The following is a 25,957-nucleotide window of genomic DNA, read 5'->3' as shown; positions in this document are numbered from 1 at the left end:
CTAAAACGTTCGTGATCGTACACACGTGGTTATGATGTTATATCACCGGCCACGTTCCATACCGCCTGCAATGTAGTCGTGCTGCGCAACTTATTATGTGTTTCCTGTCATGTTAAACTCTACTTGCCTTTGAATAAATCTGATACTGATCTGATCTGATTGGTCCCAGACCTCCACAAATGTGGGTCTAGTGTTTGACAGGGACAGCTAAATAAGATTTTACGTTCTGCGCAAGGGGAGTAGCCTACAATATAGGCTGTTTGGAACGCAACCACCATTTTTGCACTACAAATGTCAGAAGAACATTGTTTCAGATAATGCAAAAACGTATATTTGTCATCTACAAGTAATTAAAATGTTATGGTCTGGAGTATGACAGCTATTTTTGACATCAGATGAATAACCTTATCAAAAGACATTGGGGTGGCAGGTAGCCTAGTGGTTAGAGCGTTGTACCAGTAACCGAAAGGTTGCGAGATCGAATCCCTGAGCTGACAAGGTACACATATGTCGTTCTGCCCCTGAACAAGGCAGTTAACCCACTGTAAATAAGATTTTTTTTCTTAACTGACTTGCCTAGTTAAACAAAGGTAAAATAAAACGTTTAAACAAGGTTAATACATCCACACACAGGGCCAGCACAAAAATGTGCATCTACCAAGGGGTACTTTTATATAATTGACATCTCAAACAGCCTGGTTTACCTCAATTGAATTGCACCCTAGGGCCGGGATTCAATCCGATCAGCAGTAAATCTGCGTTAAAGCACGCTTGTCATGTAAAGGTAATTTCAGATTGAGCACACATATGCAACGTTTACCTTGAATGCAGTCTCCCTGAATGCGGTGACATTACCTTTAAAAGTTTCATAGCCAACAATGCCTGATCTGATCTACTATAGACAAAGACAAAGGAGAAACACAATATAACCACTCCAACTTTATTTTTTATTCATCTGAGATGAAAGGAATAAAATCTAGAACTGATGGTGCTATTGAAAGAAAATCAAACTGTGTGAGCCATATGCACATTTTGACCATAGGTTTCACTTGACACCTCTGTAATATGATATATTGTTAAGGGCATGATATAACAGATATGAAGTCATAAAATCTGACTGTAGCTTATGAAAAATAAGTTGACAGTCATGATTAGCTGGGAATTGACTACCTTACCTATAGAGGAGTTTGTGTCAGATGACATGACTGTTTATGAGATATTTAGGCCTATATTTTATAGGTCTAATATTAATATCACTATTATTATGAAGAGGCATATCTCTTCTGGAGACTTAGAACAGAGATGTCAAGTAAGTGTTACCTACATTTTCTTCAGATGCTCTACAATTTACAACTGAATAGTGAAAACATTTAAAACTTTTGTAATATGTTCATTTAGTGCTAAAGAGCTGATGCTGCAGCCTAAAAGACCTACATAAATCAACCCATCCTCCCTTTGGTGCTATGTAACTCTGCCCATTGATTGAATATTAGAGATTCCAACATCAATAAACTTACTACGAAGTGAGGTTTCTAACAGTATAATATATTTTCCGTTTCTATAGGCCTTGCCCATTCTGGCCTCCCATTTGAAAATAAGCTCCCACCATAATTGTGAAAGAACAGTATAAATATAGTTGAACCAGGCATACAAATACAGAATCACATGAAAAAGGCTTTTAAGACAATGTACATGAAAAAGTGAATTCATTAATTTGATATCTAATGGGTCAGAAGAAAAATTCCATGTCTGAGCATGTTGGGCCTTCATGTGAAATGTAAAAATTATAATACCACTAGTCAGGGGCGCAACTTTGGTTTTAGAAGTAGGGGACACACAATTTTTCAAATAAATGTTTTAAAAGTTATCCAGTCGGATAAACACTCCAAACAGCCTACCCGACCGTTTGGAGGCGTCAGCATGGTCCTAAAGCACACAGTTGCATCGTTTTGTATCACATTCCAATGACAAAACTGGGGGCGTGAAAGTTGCGTCCCTGCCACTAGTGATCAATCAATGAACAGTCAGTCTGGTTTGGAACGTTGTATTTTTTCTAATGACATTTAGATCAACTGACATCAAGTTTTGGACGGGGAAATGAGTGTAAACAAAGCAATGGATATTATCTGTTTTAAGATATATTCAAAAGGGAGGATTGTCAAAGTTGGACGTGTGAGGACAGATACTTGGTGCATGCTGTATGTTTCCATATCATGGCATTGGTTTCTTGAATTAATGTTGCGTGAACATGCTAGTGTTTGGAGACCAAGTGTACCACTACATCACTTGACAACCTTTGTATCCAAACCATGTGCAAATGTTAGGCCAAAGATGTTTTACATGGCAACTAACTGTATTGAAATGAGTTACAGGTTTTCCTAAATGTGTTAAATCAAAATATATGAAATTAGACTTTGTAGTTGAGGACATTGTATCCATATACTCCATACTGTTCAGAAATCAAATTCCAATGCAAATATGACCCATGATGAGATTAATTACAATTTATACATGAGACAGAAAAATAAAATCATGTTTTTTCAAATCCACCTTCAAACTTTCCTTAAAATGTAAGAACATAGGGTTTTTGGAATCTATCAAAATATGCCCAACAGTAGTCCTCCCTGGTTTGTTTCTCATTTGGCGTCTTCACGGGTTATATACAGGTAACTGCCAAAATAAAAGAAACACCAACATTTGTCTTAAAGGCCCAGTGCACTCTAAAACATGATTGACCTGTATTATACACATATATTTCCATACTATGAGGTTGGAATAATACTGTGAAATTGTGAAAATAATGCCCATTCAGTGTAAGAGCTGTTTGAAAAGAACGCCAGAAATGTCAGCTTGTTTTGGTGGGATGAAGTTTTGGCCTTCCATGGTAACATCACCATGCAGTAAATGAGTTAGAGAAATTAAAAATAGTTCCAGAAATGATTTTATATTGAGATAAAAACAGCTGCACTGGAGAAATCCCAAAATGTGGTGTTTTGTTGATTGTGGTGGAAAACGCTGTCTCAGGCGCCGCTCCAGAATCTCCCATAAGTGTTCAATTGGGTTGAGATCTGGTGACCGAGACAGCCATGGCATATGACTTACATTGTTTTCATGCCCATCAAACCATTGTGACCACTCGTGTGTGTGTGTGTGTGTGGCTGGGGGCATTGTCGTCCTGGAAGAGTCCACTCCAATCAGGATAGAAATTATTCACCATAGGTTGAAGTTGATCACTCAGAATGGCTGTGTATATCTTTTTGCCGTTTACTTTTCCCTCTAAGGGGTTGAGAGGACCTAAGCCATGTCAGGAAAATGCACCCCACACCATAAGAGCAATCAGAACTCTAATTTACTCAAGTGCTTTCTTTATTTTGGCAGTTACCTGTATGTAAAGAATTGGGAACCAAGCCTAGATGTACAGATTAAATCATAGGAGTGTTTATAATCATATAGCATAAAAACAGACAGACCGAAACAAAGATGGGACAGACAACTCCAAATATCTACAACGAAAAACTAAATAAAGTCCTTCACCATGCCACAGGATCTAGGAAGACTTCTGCCGGGGTCATCGTCATGGTTACAGTCCACGGTTACGCTCTCAATCAGTATGAGATGTAGAGGCCTCCACAGACATAGCAACTTCACTGCGCAATAACAACTGTCCACAGATCAGTGCTGCATGGGATAAAACTAACCACCTTCCACATCTCATGGCATCATCCATTTTGAATTTCTGTGTCAGAAATCGCTGAGAGGACCAAGGAATCTGAGAAGGATCATGATGGGCATAATGGAGTTCTCTGATGACGCTGTGTTAGAAACTCAGCTTATATAATGGAAGGCCTCTCACTAGACCCAATAGAACAGACTAAGGGGAGAGAAAGACAATAATAACCTAGGTTTTGTTTACAAAGAGGCAAACATCTCCCCAGTGTTTTGAACCTTATTATAAACACATTCACGCACAAACGTCCTTTCATATACACTCACGCACTCTAGCATGCTCACACTCAGACAAGGACAAGCACGCACACCAAAAAGCAAAACAAACCAATAAGAGAACACACATCCATTATACAAATGATGCTTATCATGTGCAACACAAATAAAACACACACCAACTCCGTGCACCATATCTCAACTTCCTAATAGTGTCGCATAACAAGGTTCTGTCCAGAAAGGCTGGCCGAGAGGCAAAAAATTGTTGCTCTGCTCTACAGTAAATCGATGCACACAATTGACCCTTGTGGTGAGAAGATAGTAAACAATGGTTCCTATGAAGTTGCCTTTTTGTTTGTATAGCGGTGTTGCTCCCCTGACGTCGACCTCGGCTGATCGTTGTCTACCTCGCCGTTTCCATTGGGTCTTCTTTGAAATTCTCACACTGCTCCATCACTTTCCTGAAACAGAGGAAGGGAGGCGTCAGCATTTATTTAATTCACCCGGTTTGGGCTCCATTCTAATTCAAGTCAATAGATAAATTCCTCAATTTATTAACTACATTTCAATTCATTGGACTTTGGGACTGTGAAGAGACTTCTGGTGGCATGTCTTGTGGTGTTATCCATGGGTGTCTGAGCTGTGTGCTAGTCGCTTAAACAGACAGCTCAGTGCATTCAACATGTCAATACCTCTCACAAATACAAGTAGTGATGAAGTCAATCTCTCCTCTACTTTGAGCCAGGAGAGATTATCATGCATATTATTCACGTTTGCTCTCTGTGTACATCCAAGGGCCAGCCGTGCTGCCCTGTTCTGAGCCAATTGCAATTTTTTTAAGTCCCTCTGTGGCACCTGACCACACGGCTGAACAGTAGTCCAGGTGCAACAAAACTAGGGCCCGTAGGACCTGCCTTGTTGATAGTGCTGTTAAGAAGGCAGAGCAGCGCTTCATTATGGACTGATTTCTCCCCATTTTAGCTACTGTTGTATCAATAGTTTTTGACCATGGCACCTCAACTTCCTCAATTTCCACATTATTTATTACAAGATTTAGTTGATGTTCACGGTTTAGTAAATGATTTGTCCCAAATACAATGCTTTTAGTTTTTGAAATATTTAGGACTAAATTATTCCTTGCCACGCATTCTGAAATGAACTACAGCTCTTTGTTAAGTGTTGCAGTCATTTCAGTTGCTGTAGTAGCTGACGTGTATAGTGCTGAGTCATCCGCACACATAGACGCATGTGGTTAGTAAAGATTGAAAAAAGTAAGGGGCCTGCCTAGACAGCTGCCCTGGGGAATTCCTGATTCTATCTGGATTATATTAGAGAGGCTTCCATTAAAGAACACCCTCTGTGTTCTGTTAGACAGGTAACTCTTTATCCACAATATAGCAGGGAGTGTAAAGCCCTAACACATACGTTTTTCCAGCAGCAGACTATGATCGATAATGTCAAAAGCCGCACTTAAGTCTAACAAAACAGCCCCCCCAATCTTTTTATCATAAATTTCTCTCAGCCAATCATCAGTCATTTGTGTAAGCACTGTGCTTGTTGAATGTCCTTCCCTATAAGCGTGCCAAAAGTCTGTCAATTTGTTTACTGTAAAATAGCATTGTATCTGGTCAAACACAATTTCCCCCAAAACTTTACTAAGGGTTGGTAACAGGCTGATTGGTCATCTAGTTGAGCCAATAAAGGGGGCTTTACTATTCTTATGTAGCGGTGTGACTTTTGCTTCCCTCCAGGCCTAATAGCACACACTTTCCAGTAGGCTTAAATTGAAGACATGGCAAATAGTGTCAATATCATCAGCTATTATCCTCAGAAATTTTCAATCCAAGTTATCAGACCCCCTTTTCACCTCTTCCACACTCACTTTATGGAATTTAAAATGACAATTCTTGTCTTTCATAATTTGGTTATATATACTTGGATGTGTAATGTCAGCGTTTGTTGCTGCCATGTCATGCCTAAATTTGCTAATCTTGCCAATGAAAAAAATCATTAAAGTAGTTAGCAATATCAGTGGGTTTTGTAATGAATGAAGCATCTGATTCAATGAATGACGGAGCTGAGTTCGCCTTTTTCCCCAAAATTGAATTGAAGGTGCTCCAAAGCTTTTTACTATCATTCTCTGTCATGTATCTTTGTTTCATAGAGTAGTTTCTTCTTTTTAATTCAGTTTAATGACATGATTTCTCAATTTGCAGAATGTTTGTCAATCGGTTGTGCAGCCAGACTTATTTGCCATTCCCTTTGCCTCATCCCTCTCAACCATACAATTTTATAAATTCTACACCAATCCAAGGGAATTTAACAGTTTTAACAGTCATTTTCTTAATGGGTACTTATTAGTAACTGGGATAAGCAATTTCATAAATGTGTCAAGTGTAATGTCTGTTTGCTCCTCATTACACACCACGGACCAACAAATATTCTTTCCATTAACAACACTACAAAAAATTGTATGGCCTCTTATACACTATATTAGGCCCAGCCTTTGGAACTTTGGTGTTCCTAGATATGGCCACTATATTGCGATCACTACATTCGATGGATCTGGATACTGCTTTCAAGCACATTTCTGCAGCGTTAGTAAAGAAGTGATCAATACGTGATGATTTCATTCCTATGCTGTTTGTAACTATCCTGGTAGGTTGACTGATAACCTTAACCAGGTTGCAGGCACTGGTTACAGTTTGAAGATTTTTCTTGAGTGGGCAGCCTGATGAAAGCCAGTCAATATCTAAATCACATACCGCTCTGTTGACATCACATACGTTATCCAGATACTGACTGTTAGCACTTGGTGGTCTATAGCAGCTTCCCACCAGAATGGGCTTTAGGTGAGGCAGATGAACCTGTAGCCATATTACTTCAACAGTATTTAACATTAGATCCTCTATAATCTTTACAGGAATGTGGTTCTGAATATAAAAACAGCAACACCTCCACCACTGGCATTTCTGTCTTTTCTATAAATGTTATAACCTTGTAGTGCTACCACTGTATTAAAGGTATTGTCTAAGTGAGTTTCAGAGATAGTCAGAATATGAATGCCATCTGTTACTAGCAAGTTATTAATTTCATGAACCTTGTTCCTTAAGCTGCATATGTTAACGTGGGCTATTTTGAGCACTTTTCTGGGATGGCTTATTTTCATTGCTTTACTGATCAGTTCAAAGGTTGGGTGGGTTAATAGGTGAGGTCATACCGCGCCATGTCCTTGGTCTCTTCGTGTGATGTCTGGAGCTCCAGCACCTTCTCCAAGAGCACGATCCCTCCTTCCTTGACCAGCAGAGGGCAGTACTTACTCGCTGAGGGATGAGAGGAAGAAAATAAGCGAGAATAATTATTTGCTAGAAAGCAGAGATCTTTCCCTGATGAGCGACAAAGTGTGGGTAGTGGGCAGTATTCCCTTCAAAAACAATTACTCCAAAAGTGAATCCACAATTATGCTATTAATAATGCATCAATAAACATTAAAGAAATAACTGACCTCGGAGGTCTCTCAAATTGATACAATGTGGCAAAGACTGAGCCCAACGCTGACACCAATAAGCGAGTTTACCTGGCAACTTGCTGGTGTCAAAAGCGGGATTCGTCTTTGTATTGATACTCACGGTAGACTGACACCAGGTTGAAGAGTGCCCACGTGGCCCAATGCTGACTGACTGGGGCGATGCTCTGGGGCAGCAGGCGCAGGATAGGCTCAAAGGATCTGAAAAGAAAAGGGGTGGGAGTGTTAATTCAGAAAATATGAGTTAATTCAAGTGTTCATTCGGAAAACGTATACATGAAAAGTGAAATGCATTTGCATGTCTAAAAGGTTGCTTTACAAGTTCAGCTATAGTTAAATCTTTCCCTGACAATCTACTTATATAATTTTCTGAGGATATATCCAATTGTAGTTGGGATCATTTGTAACTGTCTCCAGAGTGACAATTGTAACTGTCTCCAGAGACTCATCTCCATTGAGTTCTTTGTTTACCTGTAGTTGATATTCCGGCGGGAGGTGACATCCCAGCTCTGGATAGCAGCCATCATCTTGTCCATGACCGTGTCCCTCAGCGGCTCCTCCATTCCCCATGCCTCTGGCCCATCAAACACGATGTGGGACAGCACCCCACACGCGTTATAGGACACCTCGATCCCATCCGCCTTGCTGTCCAGCAGGTCACTGTCACCACAGAACAGTCAGGAAAGCAGAATCCAGCTTTATTTATCCAGGTTAGTCTCAATGAGATAAAATTTCTATTGCAAGACAGATCTGGGACCGTACGTATCAAGCGTCTCAGAGTAGAATTGCTGATCTAGGATCAGGTCCCCCCTGTCCATGTAATCTTATTCACTGTGATCCAAAAGGCAAAACCAATCCTAAATCAGCACTCCAGCTCTGAGACGCTTGATACAATATGGTCCAAGATGGCAGCAGGATCAGTCAATACTGCATTTAACCATTCAATACAGACAATGGACATTCTCTTACCTGAAGACAGAGATGAACTGTGGGGTGAGGAGTTGTGGCCGCAGAGCCCTCACTTCTGCCACATTACCCAGCAGCCCCAGCATGTTACGGTGGAGCTCCTGCTTGTCTGGAAACTCCTGAGAGGCAGTGGAGGACAAAAAGGTGATACACAAGCAAGGCACTGCATAATGGGAGAAGGAATTGTATTTATTTAATTTCAGATGGAGTACATTGATTGTATATTTTAACAAATCACTTGGTGGTTATGAAAGGTGAGATGCCCTAGCTAACCTTCAGGCAGTCCAGGAAGAGGCTCATGCCCCTACAGTTGAGGAACATCTGACAGTTGTCTGGAGTCTCGTCAGTGATGTTCCACAGTGCGCTCCAGGAGAACTCCATAACCTGGTCACACTGTAGAAAGAGAAACAAAATTAAGTTGGCATATGTTTTTATCCAAAGTGATCTCTAGGTAGACTCATCAGTCAGCCAGGCAATGCCATTCCAGACAGTACACTTGAATTGGCTTAACACATGCAATGTTTTCTTAAGGGTTGCATGTCAAAATACCATTGGGTCTGGAATGAGCTAAGAGCTATGACTCATGACAATATGATTGTGATGTGGCTCAATCCAGTTTGCAGGTTCTGCGAGGTCATTTCAGACGAGATGTAGGAAGGAGTCTGCACTTGTGGAATGGTAGGGGTGTTAAAGAAACAAAACATTACTCACCATCCTGTCCTGTAGCTTTTTCTGTATTAGATTCAACATTGTCTGAAGAAAAAAAAGAAATAACCCAAGAGATGACTTCACAAAACACATCAAAACACACAAAACACATGAGTGAATGTACGAATGCGTCAGGGTTTCCGTTAGCCGGTAATAGCCAGCTTTTGGCAGATACATTTTTGTTTTAATAAATAAAATTGTCGCTGGCCAATTGTCCGGGAGAAGAAAAAATCCCATTGCGAAATGCTGCTTTTTGGCCTCTTCAATGATGGAAATACCAGTCGATGTAGTGGAATTAGATTGCCGTATGTGTGCAGTATACTCATTGTGTATCTTATTTATCACACGCATACAGATACAGAGCCTTTGAGCAGAAAATCTGTCAGGCAGCAGATTTGCTGCTGCTACAGCATCTCAAACAGCAAACATAGGCAAAGGAAAGCAGGCTTCATCTGCACCTCACACACCACTTTGCAATGAGCCAAAGGCACAAGCCTAGTCATATTAGCAACCCATGCTAGTTGTTGCATATTAGATCTCTCCTCTTTCTAAATTTCAAACTGACATTTTCATCTTTGTCACATGAACCCGTGTTTCACCGCTAATTGCATCATGGAACAAACATTCGCGTGTAGCCTACTGCCTTATGCACATTGCTGCGCTTAGAATGTGAAGAATTAATAGTTAATCAACATTTCAAGCTAAACATTCTGATCTGTTGCATCAGACTTTTATGTGGCCTAGGCCTACTGGTTGTATGAATTTGGGATCTATCTTCTCACAGCGGTCCCAGACTTTGTTTGGAATAGGCTATTTCTTTCTCGGTAAACTAGCCAATAGAATAGGTAAACTTTTCTGCTATGGGGATAGTAGATTGACATAGGCTAGTGATTTTGCTGTTCGTTACTCATCTTGTTGGCTGAGGATAAGTAAATGTGGATAGTTAATCTAACATCTTCAAAGTGCACATCACAATTCGGTAAGAAGGACCACACAACGTTGCTCCCTCGACTTGCATGTTCTGTTAATATGAATTACCATAATATAAATGTGATTTCTGTCATTCTGAGCACTGTGGGTGGACGCCCTAATCAGGTTACTCATCCAGTGCATATGGGTCCGGTAAATTAAAATGCTACCGGTCAATGTCCGGCGCCACATTTTCCTTACAGAAACCCTGGAATGTGTGTAAGTGACAAGTGTACCAATTTGTGTATAAGGTTATGGCTATCAATGTGAGTCTTCCCCATCTTGACAAAGCCCATCTTGTGTGCAATGTACAAGTGTGTGTTTGTTCGATTGTTTACCTATATCAAACAAAATAGCAGTCTCTCCTACCTTGACGAAGCCCATCTTGCCCACAGCTTCCTTGTGATGGTTGTCCACTTGGCAGACCAGGGCATTGCAGAGGTGCACGGCGATGCGCTGGATGGACTCGTCCTGCCGGGCCGGCTCCAGGATCTTCAGCAGCAGCAGGTTGACCCGGCCGTACTGGAACTCCAGCTCCTCGGGGATGCTGAAGTTACACAGTGTCAGGCAGCAGTTCCTCTGAACCTGGGGGGAGAAAAGGGGGAGGTGAGAGACGAGGGGGGGAGAGGAAATGTGTGAGGAAGTGAGGAATATGGTTTAAACAAGGGAAGAGGAAAATGGGAATGTGAGTGAGGAATATGGTTTAAACTAGGGGTGTGCCGATCTGGCCATAATCGTATTCGTAAATTGACAGTTGATAGATCAGATGATACTCGTGATCTGCAAAAAGTTTTTAAAATGCCTAAATAGAGATGAGTAAAGTTTTAAATGCCAAAATAGAAGTTACAACTGTAGCTTATAGTCTCCCTTCACTTATATAGATCAAGAAAGCTGCAGATCAGGAGCAGCAGATGTGTGTGTGTGTGTGTTCTCAACTTGCAGCGGGGAGACAAGTGCTGTCACCAAGAACGAGCATCATGTTTTTTTCCTACAGTCACTCTACTTGTAAGACATTATACACATTGATAGCTTGCTAGCAAAGGTCCTCGCCATTTGGTACTCACCTAAATGTTGCAGACCAATAGATGAAGGAGAAGTGACCGGTGAAATTATGAAGCGCGTCAACGGCGATACAGCTTCGCTCTATCCAATCGTAGCAGCAGAATCAAGCTACAGCCCACCCATTTCTTTACGGACAGCAGAACTAGCCAGTTGAATTACTTAGAGCATGTAGCCCCTTCCAAGTGCTTGCACTTGTTTGAGTTTCATAAGAAAGATGCGTGCTGGCAGCTTTTTTTTCTCCCCAATTTTGTGGTATCCAATTGTTAGTTACAGTCTTGTCCCATTGCTGCAACTACCGTACGGACTCGGGAGAGGCGAAGGTCGAGAGCCGTGCGTCCTCCGAAACACATCCCAGCCAAGCCGCACTGCTTCTTGACACCATGCCCGCTTAACCCGGAAGCCAGCCACACTAATGTGTCAGAGGAAACACTGTACACCTGGCGATCGTGTTAGCGTGCATTGCGCCCGGCCCGATAGAGATGGCAGCTTGGCTTCAAGTCCTTAGGAAACTGCAGTATTTAGTTTTTATGTATTATTTCTTACATTATTAGCCCAGAAAACCTTAAATGTTATTACATACAGCCGGGAAGAACTATTGGATATCAGAGGGACGTCAACTTACCAGCACAACCAGCACTACGACCAGGAATACGACTTTCCCAAAGCGGATCCTTTGTCTGCACCTTCCAGGGCATTTGAACTGATTCCAGAAGCAGACCCAAAACAACGTCGTTGGAGGAGAGGGGGCCGGAGCGGTCTTCTAGTGAGGCTTTGGATGCACGCACACCACCCACTGCTTCCGAGTATATTACTCACTAATGCCCAGTCCCTAGTTAACAAAGTTTATGAAATTAAGGCAAGAGTTGCTTTCCAAAGAGTAACATACTCAGTTTCACGGAACATGGCTAGCTGGGGACATGCTGTCAGCAAAACAAAAGAGATGATCGTGGACTTCAGGAAACAGCAGAGGGAGCAACCCCCCCCCCCCCCCCCCTAYCCACACCAAAGGGACAGCGATGTCACAGGAAGGCCAAAAAGATCATCAAAGACAACAAACCACCCGAGCCACTGCCTGTTCACCCCTCTTCCATCCAGGTGCATCAGAGCTAGGACAGAGAGATTGAAAAACAGCTTCCATCTCAAGGCCATCAGATTGTTAAACAGAGAGTTGGCTGCCTACTTACAGACTAGATTTGATAGAGCGCGATGGGACAAGCCATCCCTGCAGGCAAAACCCTGCCCTAACCCCGACGACGCTGGGCCAATTGTGCGCAGCCCCATGGGTCTCCCGGTTGCGGCCGGCTGCGACAGAGCCTGGACTCGAACCAGGATCTCTAGATGGCACCCGGAGAAGAAGGCTAACGTTTAACGTGTTCCTAACCAATTGTGTTTTTTTGGTTTGTTTCTTTGCTTTATTTGTAACAATTGTTTTACTTATTTTGTACATTATGTTGCTGCTACCGTCTCTTATGACCGAAAATAACTTCTGGACATCAGAACTACGATTACTCACCACGAACTGGCAGAATCCTTTTTTATCCTTTAACGAGTCTGACGTAAATGACATACAGCTTTCCCGGGAACAGGCCCAGAACCCCATCATTTGCATGAAGAAAAGGCGGAGAAAAAGGGGCCAGAGGGCAGGCTGCCTTCTGAAAAGTTGTAGGAGATCGAATAAACCCCCACTGCCTTCCATTTGAGTAGCAAACGTGCAATCTTTGGAAACAAAAATCGATGACCTACGCAGGAGATTAAACTACCAACGGGACATTCAAAACTGTAATATCTTATGTTTCACGGAATCGTGGCTGAACGATGACATTTTCAACATACAGCTGGCTGGTTATACGCTGTATCGGCAGGATAGAACAGCAGCGTCTTGTAAGACAATGGGCGGCGGACTATGTACAGTTGAAGTCGGAAGTCATTAAAACTCGTTTTTCAACCACTCCACAAATGTCTTGTTAACCAAATATAGGTTTGGCAAGTCGGTTAGGACATCTACTTTGTGCCTGACAAGTAATTTTTCCAAAAATTGTTTAAAGACAGATTTCTTTCACTTATAATTCACTAATTCATTGACATCATGGGAAATTCAAAAGAAATCAGCCAAGACCTCAAAAAAATATTGTAGACCTCCACAAGTCTGGTTCATCCTTGGGAGCAAACAATAGTTTGTACAGAGTATAAACACCATGGGACCACGCAGCCGTCATACCGCTCAGGAAGGAGACGCATTCTGTCTCCTCGAGATGAACGTACTTTGGTGCGAAAAGTGCAAATCAATNTTCTGTCTCCTCGAGATGAACGTACTTTGGTGCGAAAAGTGCAAATCAATTCCAGAACAGCAGCAAAGGACCTTGTGAAGATGCTGGAGGAAACAGATACAAAAGTATCTATATCCACAGTAAAACGAGTCCTACATTGACATAACCTGAAAGGCCACTCAGCAAGGAAGAAGCCACTGCTTCAAAACCGCCATAAACAAACTAGACTACGGTTTGCAACTGCATACCATACTGCATTTCTCCAAAAAGATCATACTTTTTGGAGAAATGTTCTCTGGTCTGATGAAACAAAAATAGAACTGTTTGGCCATAATGACCATCGTTATGTTTGGAGGAAAAAAGGGGAGGCTTGCAAGCCGAAGAACACCATCCCAACCGTGAAGCACGGGGGTGGCAGTATCATGAGGAAGGAAAATTATGTGGATATATTGAAGCAACATCTCAAGACATCAGTCACATCAGTCAGGAAATGAAAGCTTGGTCGCTAATGGGTCTTCCAAATGGACAATGACCCCAAGCATACTTCCAAAGTTGTGGCAAAATGGCTTAAGGACAACAAAGTCAAGGTATTGGAGTGGCCATTAAAAAGCCCCGACCTCAATCCTAAGGAACATTTGTGGGCAGAACTGAAAAAGCGTGCGCGAGCAAGGAGGCCTACAAACCTGACTCAGTTACACCAGCTCTGTCAGGAAGAATGGGCCAAAATTCACACAACTTATTGTGGGAAGCTTGGGGAAGGCTACCCGAAACGTTGGACCCAAGTTAAACAATCTAAAGGCAATGCTACCAAATACAAATTGAGTGTATGTAAACTTCTGACCCACTGGGAATGTGATGAAAGAAATAAAAGCTGAAATAAATAATTCTCTACTATTATTCTGACATTTCACATTCTTAAAATAAAGTGGTGATCATAACTGACCTAAGACAGGGACTTTTTTACTAGGATTGAATGTCAGGAATTGTAAAAAACTGAGTTTAAATGTATTTGGATAAGGTATATGTAAACTTCTGACTTAAACTGCATATTTGTAAATAACAACTAGTGCACGATATCTAAGGAAGTCTCAAGGTTTTGCTCGCCTAAGGTAGAGTATCTCATGATAAGCTGTAGACTACACTATCTACCTAAAGAGTTTATCTGTATTTTTCGTAGCTGTCTACATACCACCACAGACTGATGCTGGCACTAAGACCACACTCAATGAGCTGTATTCCACCATAAGCAAACAGGAAAACACTCACCCATAGGCGGCGCTCCTAGTGGCCAGGGACTTTAATGCAGGGAAACTTAAATCCGTCTTACCAAATTTCTATTAGCATGTTAAATGTGTAACCAGATGGGGGAAAAAAAACTCCTGACCACCTTTAAGCCCCACACAAAGATGCATACAAAGCTCTCCCTAGCCTTCCATTTGGCAAATCTGACCATAATACTATCCTCCTGATTCCTGCTTTCAAGCAAAAATTAAAGCAGGAAGCACCAGTGACTCGATCAATAAAAAAGTGGTCAGATGAAGCAGATGCTAAGCTACAGGACTATTTTGCTAGCACAGACTGGAATATGTTACGGGATTCCTCAGATGGTATTGAGGAGTACACCACATCAGCTATTGGCTTCACCAATAAGTGCATTGATGACGTCGTCCCCACAGTGACCGTACGTACATACCCCAACCAGAAGCCATGGATTAAAGGCAACATCCGCACTGAGCTAAAGTTTAGAGCTGTCGCTTTCAATGAGTGGGACTCTAACCCGGAAGCTTATAAGAAATCCCACTATGCCCTCCGACGGAACAATCAAACAGGCAAACCGTCAATAAAGGACTAAGATTGAATCGCACTACACCGGCTCTGATGCTCGTCGGATGTGACAGGGCTTGCAAACCATTACCGACTACAAAGAGAAGCACAGCTGTGAGCTGCCCAGTGACACGAGCCTACCAGACGAGCTAAACTACTTCTATGCTCGCTTCGAAGCAAATAACACTGAAATATGCATGATCACGCTCTCCGCAGCCAATGCGAGTAAGACCTGTAAACAGGTCAACATTCACAAGGTCGCAGGGCCAGACGGAATACCAGGACGTGTACTATGAGCATGCGCTGACCAACTGGCAAATGTCTTCACTGACATTTTCAACCTCTCCCTGTCCGGGTCCGTAATACCAACATGTTTTAAGCAGACCACCATAGTATCTGTGCCCAAGAACACTATGGTAACCTGCCTAAATGACTACCGACCCATAGCACTCATGTCTGTAGCCATGAAGTGCTTTGAAAGGCTGGTCATGGCTCACAACACCATCATCCCAGAAACCCTAGACCCACTCCAATTTGCAAACCGCTCTAACAGATCCACAGATGATGCAATCTCTATTGCACTCCACACTGCCCTTTCCCACCTGGACAAAAAGGAATATCTATGTGAGAATGCTATTAATTGACTACAGCTCAGCGTTCCAAAACCAGAGAGCTCTCAAAGCTCATCAATAAGCTAAGGACCCTAGGACTAAACACCTCCCTCTGCAACTGGATCCTGGACTTCCTGACGGGCCGCCCCCAGGTGGTAAGGGTAGGTAACAACACATCCGCCACGCTGATCCTCAACACGGGGGCCCATCAGGGGTGTGTGCTCAGTCCCCTCCTGTACTCCCTGTTCACTCATGACTGCATGGCCAGGCACGACTCCAACACCATCATTAAGTTTTCCGATGACGCAACAGCGGTAGGCCTGATCACTGAAAACGACGAGACAGCCTATAGGGAGGAGGTCAGAGACCTGGCCAGGTGGTGCCAGAATAACAACCAATCCCTCAACGTAACCAAGACTAAGGAGATGATTGTGGACTACAGGAAAAAGAAGACCGAGCACGCCCCCATTCTCATCGACGGGGCTGTAGTGGAGCAGGTTGAGAGCTTCAAGGTCCTTGGAGTCCACATCACCAACAAACTAACATGGTCCAAGCACACCAAGACAGTCGTTTAGAGGGCACGACAAAACCTATTCCCTCTCAGGAGACTGAAAAGATTTGGCATGGGTCCTCAGATCCTCAAAAGGTTCTACAGCTGTACCATCTAGAGCATCCTGACTGGTTGCATCACTGCCTGGTATGGCAACTGCTCGGCCTCTAACCGCAAGGCAATACAGAGGGTAGTGCGTACGACCAAGTACATCACTGGGGCCAAGCTTCCTGCCATCCAGGACCTCTATATCAGGCGGTGTCAGAGGCAGAGACAAAAAATTGTCAAAGACTTCATTCACCCTAGTCACAGACTGTTCACTCTACTACCACACGGCAAGCGGTGCCGAAGCGCCATGTCTAGGTCCAAGAGGCTTCTAAACAGCTTCTACCCCCAAGCCATAAGACTCCTGAACATCAAATCAAATGGCTACCCAGACTATTTGCATTGCCCCCCCCCTCCCCCCCCCCCCTTTACACCGCTGCTACTCTCTGTTGTTATCATCTATGCATAGTCACTTTAATAACTATACCTACATGTACATATTACCTCGACTAACCGGTGCCCCCGCACATCGACTCTGTACCGGTACGGCTGCTCTTTAATTACTTGTTACTTTTATTTATTTATATTTTTTAAATTTTAAACTGCATTGTTGGTTAGGGGCTCGTAAGTAAGCATTTCACTGTAAGGTCTTCCTTCACCTGTTGTATTTGGTGCATGTGACTAATAAAATTTGATTTAGTGGCACAGCTAGCACTGAGACCACTGCGCCACCCGGGAGGCGCCTGGCAGCTGAAAATAACTTATTTTCCAATCACAGATAATAACAAAAAAATACTCTGATCATAATCGTATCCAGAAAATTCCCCAAATCCTTTTTACAATAGTCCTTTTGCCCGAGTACTCTGCACACCCCTATGATTAAACTCCTTCAGCCCTAATTCATACCAATCCAGTCCTTTTAAATTTGTGAAGGGAATTAACATTGCAGTTTCACTGAGGGGAGAGACTTGACTTTACCGTGACCTCCTGGTACTGCTCCATGCCGTTGAGCACCACCTGGATGACCTGCCGGCGTAGCCTCATGCTCTGGTCGCTGCGGTACTCAGTGTTGGTCAGGTAGAAGAGGGCCGCGCTGCCCGTCACCTGGACGCTCTTCTCGTACTTATGACACTTCAGTGCAGCAATCACCAGCTGGGGGGATCACAACAAAACAGCCAGGGGATAAACTGATAATGAACCCTTGAAAGGTAACTCGGTCAAATAAATGAAAGTACAGCTAGCTGTTTTTCAAACTTTATTGGTGTCAGAAGTGGGATCCTACAGTATCAAAATGAAAGAGACTTAACTAAAGTAACTTTCCACTTTGATGTCAATCACCCTTTCTAAAGCATTCAAGGTTACATTTTCGGACACTTTCATTTAAATCAAAAAGGTCCCTAACCTGCAGTGCCCGCAGTAGCTGGCTGCAGTGCTGTATCCTGGCGATGTCAAACAGCTGGTTGATTGCACGGTGGGCCAACTCCGGGCGGAACTCTGTGTAGGCCTCGATGGCATTCAGGACCTGGTCTTCATTCTTGGAGCCTGTGACCTAAACAGGGACACAATAGACGTGAAGCATTAAGCACCACGACAACAACACATACACACAGACACACACACGAGAGACATGAAAGCTACTGGGCGTGCAGGTTTTTGGTCTAACCCTATAATAACACAATCCCAAGACCTTAATTAGTTGATTCATTTGATGTTAGTGATGGGCTGGGGCAAAAGCCTGCATGGCCAGTAGCTCTCCAGGTCTAACTTCACCTTGTACGCAGGGATGTGCGTCACATTACAAAGAGTGGTGTTATAGAGCCCCAGAAACTGCAGAGGTCTCTTCAGCTCCTGGAAAGGGTAGATGCTGCTCTTGCAGGGCTCAATGCTGAAAGAGACAGAAAGAAAGACAGAGAGAAAGAGAACACATGAGTCTGTCATATTTACATAACATGGGAAACGTACACATATGTTTTAGAAAGAGAGATTACATCAACCAGTCCTACTATTTACATGACATAGTTTTAGCAAGCAAGTCAGAACGTATATCATACACAAAGTCTTCATAAGGACTTTATAGATGCTTCACGAATTATGTCACACAAGTGGCTCACCTTGGACGTCCCATGGCCTCCTCGAGGTGTGGGACTGTGCAGTTGTCCAGCATGATGTGGCCTGAGATGTCCAACGACACCAGGTTGACCAGGCCCTGCACAATGGCCGTCAGGATCTTACGGGTCATTTTGAACTTGGAGGTGCGCTCTCGGGAGATATCCAGGTGCCTGGGGAACACAAAGAGAGAAGGGTACAGACCATTTTATAAGCCTACTGCACAAAGAGTGATGTTGACTTAATTTAGAGAATTCAAGTTGACAAGTTGAGTTATTAACTGAGTTATTAACAGATTAACAGTTCTTGATCAATTATTGCTCAAAACGGTACATCTGTAATTATCACCTAGGCATGGTCTACTGGACTGAAAACAATTACACACACACAGTATCGGGCAGCATATCTTTAACTCTCAAGTTCCTAAATCAAGCAAATTCTGATGGTTATTCCAGAAACAAGGGCCCCGAAAGAGAAACCAGTTTATTTTACCCAGTTACTGTACCAAGATTAAACCCTGCCCCTCACAGCTCACCTGAGGTGTCCCAGCTCCACCACTGTGTTGACCAGCTCCTCTGACAGGTCCACATTGTAGAGCACCAGCGAGGCCAGCCTCTCCTTCCACTGGGTCAGGAAGGCAGCCCTGGGCAGCTGCACCCCGGACAGGTCCAGAGAGGTGAGGGCCGGCAGGGGCTTGAGCAGGGCCTCGGGGTCCACCTCCTCAGGCAGACCCCCCAGATTGAGCAGCCGCAGCCGGTTGAAGCCCTGGAAGCTGAAGTCTGTGTCCAGCGCCTGTCTGGAGGCAGGCCGCTGCTGCTCCTCCTCTTCCTCGTCATCCTCGTTGCACGCCAGCGGGGCGCCACCCTTGCGGTAGAAGATGTGGCTGCAGCCGAACAGGCTGAGGGAGACTAGGGTCTGGCGGAAGCTAGCCAGAGTCTTTAGGCTGCGTGCTGATAGGCTGTTGCAGTAGGTGAGGTGAAGCTCTATCAAGTCCTGGGGGAATCGTCAGTTCAAATCAAACAGGTTGAATGTCAGTTTCATTGTTTAGCCTATGTGGTACTGACCTTGTATTTAGCGGATATTCTTGTGTGTTTTCTTAATCTGACCTAGTATTGAGTCTGTAGTCTTTTTAAGTGATGCTATTCTGGACTTACTATTTCTTAACCTTTGATACTGAACATCACTGAGGAAGAGCTTGCTAATCAGCATTTCACTGCACTGTTTACATCTGCTGTATGCTGTGCACGTGACAAATAAACTCTGATTTGTTTCCCCGAATTGGTCATGCAGAAAGGCAAGTGATCCGTTTGATAACACTTTACCTAAAGCCTGCAGGTATAATACTTTAACATATAATAACTTAATAATAATTTACGTGCCTTTATAATGCCATATAATTAAGCAATAAGGCCCAAGGGGGTGTGGTATATGGCCAATATACCACAGCCAAGGGCTGTTCTTACGTACGACACAACGAGAAGTGCTAGGACATAGCCATATATTACAAATACCGGAGGTGCCTTATTGCTATTATAAACTGGTTACCAACGTAATTAGACCAGTAAAAATAAATGTTTTCTAATACCGATGGTATATGGTCTGATATACCATGGCTTTCAGCCAATCAGCATTCAGGGCTCGAACCACCCAGTTTATAATAAGGCTTATAACATTATCTGACTCAAAATGGCTGTTTCGTCAGGATCATTCTTATGAGATAAGGCAGGTTTATACATGCTCTTGACAAGTCTTATAATACATTATAACTACATCATAATTCCTTATACCATTGGACTTGTGTGTATTCAGGAAAATACATTTGTATGGATTGTGCCTTCAATTGTTGAAGGCTCCAGTCATTTGACAGAAAAGTGTTCCAGACATTAAAAGGATACAGGCTGGTTTACGGGAGCTATAGACATAGTCGTAGACACAGCCGTAAAATGAAAGCCTGTTTATGGGAGAGTATTAAAGGAGGAATGTAAGAGCCCTCTATCTCCTCCCCCCAGGGCCAGTGTGCATGACTAGATGGAACACATCCACACAGACACACTGAACAGCTTCAATACCGGTGAAGGGCCAATTGACCTTTTATAAGTACCTGTGAGTATGTGTGTGTGCAAGTGAGACACACACACACACACACACACACACACAGCATTTAGCCTAGGCAGTGTGTGTGTGCCTTCTAAAAAGGTAAGTGAATAGCCCATATATGGCTTGAATACATGGCCATAACCCCTAACACTATATCCCCCTCCAAGATCTGAAAGCCGCGGTTTGGTTTCATAATAATAATTCTTATTGGCGGTATATACTAATATGCCTATACAGAATAATGGGGGCAATTGGAAAATGTACTAACTTACGGCGCCTTCTGAAAGTATTCAGATGCCTTGACCTTTTCCACAGTTTGTTACGTTACAGCCTTATTCTAAAATGTATTAAAAAAAGAAAATTCTCAGCAACCTACACACAATACCCCATAATGACAAAGCAAAAACAGGTTCAGACATTTTTGCTAATTTATCAAAATATTATTAAAAACAGAAGTACCTTATTTACATAAGTATTCAGAACCTTTGCTATGAGACTCAAAATTGAGCTCAGGTGCATCCTGTTTCTATTGATCATCCTTAAGATGTTTCTACAACTTGGAGTCCACCTGTGGTAAATTCAATTGATTGTACATGATTTGGAAAGGCACACACCTGTCTATAAAAGGTCCCACAGTTGATAGTGCATGTTAAAGCTAAAACCAAGCCATGAGGTCGAAGGAATTATCCGTAGAGCTCCGAGACAGGATTGTGTCGAGGCACAGATCTGGGAAAGGGTACCAAAACATTTCTGCAGCATTGAAGGTCCCCAAGAATACAGTGGCCTCCATCATTCTTAAATGGAATAGGTTTGGAACCACCAAAACTCTTCCTAAAATTGTTTGTCCTGCCAAACTGAGCAATCGGGGAGAAGGGCCTTGGTCAGGGATGTGACCAAGAACGCGATTGTCACTCTGACATAGCTCTAGAGTTCCTCTGTGGAGATGGGAGAACCTTCCAGAAGGACACTCCATCTTTGCAGCACTCCACCAATCAGGCCTTTATGGTAGTGGCCAGACGGAAGCCACTCCTCTGTAAAAAGGCACACGACAGCTCGCTTGGAGTTTGCCAAAAGGCACCTAAAGAACCTCAGACCATGAGAAACAAGATTCTCTGGTCTGATGAAATCAAGATTAAACTCATTGGACTGAATGCCAAGCAGCACGTCTGGAGGAAACTTGGCACCATCCCTACGGTGAAACATGGCAGCGTCATGCTGTGGGGATGTTTTTCAGCAGCAGGGACTGGGAAACTAGTCAGGATTGAGAGAAAGTTGAACAGAGCAAAGTACAGAGAGATCCTTGATGAAAACCTGATCCAGAGCGCTCAGGACTTCAGACTGGGGCGAAGGTTCACCTTCCAACAGGACAATGACCCTAAGCACACAACCAAGACACTGCAAGAGTGGCTTCGGGACAAGTCTCTGAATGTCCTTGAGTGGCCCAGCCAGAGCCCGGACTTGAACCCGACCGAAAATCTCTGGAGAGACCTGAAAAGAGCTGTGCAGCGACACTCCCCATCCAACCTGACAGAGCTTGAGAGGATCTGCAGAGAAGAATGGGCCAAACTCACCAAATACAGGTGTGCCAAGCTTGTAGCATCATACCCACCTGCCAAAGGTGCTTCAAGTACTGAGTAAAGGGGTCTGAATACTTATGTAAAATGTGATATTTCCATTTTTATATTTAATGAATTAGCAAAAATGTCTAAAAAACAGTTTTTGCTTTGTCATTATGGGGTATTGTGTGTAGATTGATGAGGAAAAAACGATTTAATACATTTTAGAATAAGGCTTTAACGTCACAAAATGTGGAAAAAGTCAAGCGGTCTGAATACTTTCCTAAGGCACTGATTGGAGCTAAGTTATGTGATGCATTCCTCTGGTGGGGTATATGAGGCAGACACCTGTGGTATCAATGATTAATTCTGGCCATACAGTAGCATGTTAAGTGACACTAACAAGCATGAGGCGGTTTGTGACCCAAGATCTGTCCCTTTCCCATCCCCTCATAGTTGTGTTACTATCAACTTCTGCAGTGTTAACTCACTAGTCCATTAGTCTATGTTAACACCTGTAGCTGAACTACCCAATAAAGTCCACGGTGGTGCCTGCATGTCAAGGAATTAGCCTACAGAGTTGGGAGGGTGTGATGACACCTGAACAAGGTGACAGTTGTTGGTGTCCTTTACCAAGGTCTTCCTGGCCATTACAGAGGATGGATAGGCCTTCACATCAAACGTTATTACTATGTATACTGAAGTAAAAAAATTAACTCAACATGGAAAGTGTTGGGCCCATGTTTCATGAGCTGAAATAAAAGATCGCAGAAATGTTCCATACGCACAAAAAGCTTATTTCTCTCAAATTGTGCACAAATTTGTTAACATCCCTGTTAATGAGGATTTCTCCTTTACCAAGATAATCCATCCACCTGACAGGTGTGGCATATCAAGAAGCTGATTAAACCACATGGTCATTACACAGGTGCACCTTGTGCTGGGGGCTATAAAAGCCCACTCTAAAATGTGCAGTTTTGTCACACAACACAATGGCACAGATGTCTCATGTTGATGGAGAGTGCAATTCACATGCTGACTGCAGGAATGTCCACCAGAGCTGTTGCCAGATAATTTAATGTTCATTTCTCTACCATAAGCTGCCTTAACGTAGTTGCAAAATGCATCATACAGGTATGATTTCTGTATTTTGAAAGTTACATACCTTGAACTTGATTTCTGACAAGTACAACATTTTGGGACTATGTCAACAATGGACTAATGAAACAAATACTAAAAAATAGTTTTCCTTTATTTATACTTTTTTTGTGTCAGTGCATCTGGATGTGGTTTTGGTCCTGATTTGAAAGGAGGTATTGTCCTGAATAGAGAGGAGGTATCATCATGGCTTATATCTATAGAGGTTAGCTTGGGCCTAAGGTGCTTGGAGAAACCATTCCAACACCTTCCATGTTGTTTGTGGGACTATGTCCTCCAGAAGAAAAAACTGCCGGCCCACCGATTTCTTGCAGGATAAAACACAAGCAAGAAGGCAGCTGGGGCACTCATGAGACTTCAAGTGATGGTGAAAACATTAATAAATCCCATCAGTGCCCCTGCTGCCTTCTTGCTTGTGTTTTTCCTGCAAGAAATAGGTGGGCCGGCAGTTTTTTCTTCTGGAGGACATAAAGTCCCACAAACAACATGGAAGGCGTTGGAGTGGCATTTTAGGGAAATCAGTCTACCTATAGCTTGGTCTCTGATCTGTTTGTACTGTATAGCCAACTCATATGGTCCATGTGGGCTATACCATAGATATTGTATTAAATTACTAGAGGGGCATAAACCCTCAAAGTTCCAGAAGGTTCAAGTCCATTTTAGTATTCTAATTCCTAATTCTAGGGGCTATACAGCACAAAGAGATCTGGGATCAGACCATCTCCACTATGTCCCACCTGTTTCCCAATGGCCTCCAGGTCCCTGTCCCGCACAAGGTCCTCCCTCAGCTGCACCCTGGTGAGCCTGGTGCTGCGCGGGTCCGAGAACAGCTGGAAAAAGCCGTCCTGCGGCTCAAAGTTACTGTCCGAATGTACCAGCTCCATGTATCTGTGAAGATGGATACATAAAACAGCAGAGAAATCATTATTTAAGACATAAGATCAAATTGATCATTTGTCAGAACATAAACTATGGTTGGCATTTTCATTACAATTAGATTTTTTTTGCAAGATCCAAATCCAAGCTCACAGCTAATAAAGTGATTGATCACAAAATCATCCTTTACACCTCATAAAACAATAGCAACATAACATGAGGTAAACCAACAAGAAAACCATTGTGCGAAAAATTGTGTTTAAACTACCCTGCTTACTTATTTACAAGCCACATGCTTAATTGACCATTAGGATTAGGACCTGTCCCAAATCCCAATTATACGTACGTGTTGACCAGCTTGTCACAGATCTCGCTGGGCAGGAAGACATCTGAGCGCAGGCAGAGCTTGTTCCCGTCTCCCAGGTAGCACATGGTCCTCCTCAGGTTCCTCAGGCAAAAGGCCGTGGACAGCGCCATGAGGCTGTCGGGGTTGTCCCCTGCTTTGGCCGCCATGTCGGATGCTGCTTCTCCCTTCCCCTCTGTTTGACAACAGGGCAAATCGGGTGGCCTCAGGAAGTGGGTGCTGGGAAGCTCTCAAAGGGTAGGCATCGGGATACACGAGGTGGTCACAGAAGAGGCAGAGTGCTCAAAACCTCCCTAGTTTAGGGTTTAGGCATACAAGAAGCTGCTGGAGACAAAGTTATTATCATGAGTCATTAGGCTACTTGACATTGCTTTGATACACATCTACAATTATACTTCATATTTAGGGAAATGGCAATAGTATAATATGTCATAGCAGTTTGTCAGCTACGTGGCCAAACTAACTGTATTTAGGACTATAAATCAAAATGGCAAAACATGTAATGACAGGCTTCACCTCCATGACATGAATTTGATGTCAATCAATTAGCAAAGAATGTTTGCGGAAGCAAGCTTAAATATTTATCTAACTAGTTTAGCGGCTTCTGAAACATTAGTTAGCTATTTGATTTAATTGAATTAGTTAGCTAACTTGCTACTAACGTTAAACACAACGACAAATTGATAAAGTACAAATGATTGTGAACTAGCCGCTAACTAACTGTTGTTTTTGAGATAACTAATTAGTTAGCCACGTTAGGTAGCTAGCTGAGTTATTACGAATTACAGATACGCTTTTTGGTGGTTAACTAGAGGTAGCTAGATCAAAAGTGTAAAGTAGTAATGTATATTTACAGGGGAACTGTATGTATCATACATGTAAAGTGTAACCTGCAATCATGACAAATAGTTATTGTGCTAACTAACTACTGTAGCTACATCAAATCCATTGCTAGCTAGCTAAGCTAACGCTAGCACGTAGTTACTGTAGCTAGCCTGCTGGCGAATATATGTTTGGTGATCTAGCTAGCTATATACACGATTTGTCAACACTGCTCATTTGCACGGTTTATCGGACACTATCATACCTTAGCTTTGCACACGGATAGTTCATTGGTTGATTGAATTAATTTATATTTTTTGAATCATTTATGTTCTCTTCTGTTTTTCGTGTTGGCCCGTGTCAACAAAACAACCTCCCTTTCCGGTTCATGTGTTGCAATTAATTGCTTCATGGGAACGGGAAGGTAATGAGAAACACAATTCTCCTTGCATTTTATGAAAGTAGCTAGGTATATGTTGCTGCATGGTCATTGTTCGTTAAATCCTCT

General features: G+C 42.9%; 1 protein-coding gene across 4 annotated transcripts; it reads right to left on the bottom strand.

Moving 5' to 3' along the window:
• Positions 1–926: 926 nt before the first annotated feature.
• On the bottom strand, positions 927–25,850 carry LOC112080612 (protein zer-1 homolog). Of its 4 annotated transcripts, none has more exons than XM_024146440.2 (16): positions 25,715–25,850; positions 24,610–24,951; positions 24,125–24,275; positions 19,112–19,569; positions 18,582–18,749; positions 18,241–18,355; positions 17,873–18,019; positions 17,449–17,622; positions 10,481–10,696; positions 9,146–9,187; positions 8,708–8,827; positions 8,438–8,553; positions 7,940–8,128; positions 7,572–7,669; positions 7,163–7,265; positions 927–4,403 (listed from the first exon to the last, which is right to left on the bottom strand). In XM_024146440.2, the coding sequence occupies exons 2-16, from the start codon at positions 24,774–24,776 to the stop codon at positions 4,346–4,348; spliced, it is 2,322 nt and encodes a 773-aa protein (XP_024002208.1). In that variant the 5' UTR covers positions 24,777–24,951; positions 25,715–25,850; the 3' UTR covers positions 927–4,345. The 4 variants fall into 4 exon arrangements, with proteins under 4 accessions (XP_024002208.1, XP_024002209.1, XP_024002210.1 ...); XM_024146441.2 differs by having other exon boundaries at positions 24,610–24,948; XM_024146442.2 differs by lacking the exon at positions 25,715–25,850 and adding an exon at positions 25,482–25,622.
• Between the last annotated feature and the right edge of the window lie 107 nt (positions 25,851–25,957).

Source organism: Salvelinus sp. IW2-2015, unplaced genomic scaffold (genome assembly GCF_002910315.2).
Source record: "Salvelinus sp. IW2-2015 unplaced genomic scaffold, ASM291031v2 Un_scaffold16393, whole genome shotgun sequence".
Taxonomy (NCBI): Eukaryota; Metazoa; Chordata; class Actinopteri; order Salmoniformes; family Salmonidae; genus Salvelinus; species Salvelinus sp. IW2-2015.
This window is presented reverse-complemented; position numbering and strand designations above follow the sequence as displayed.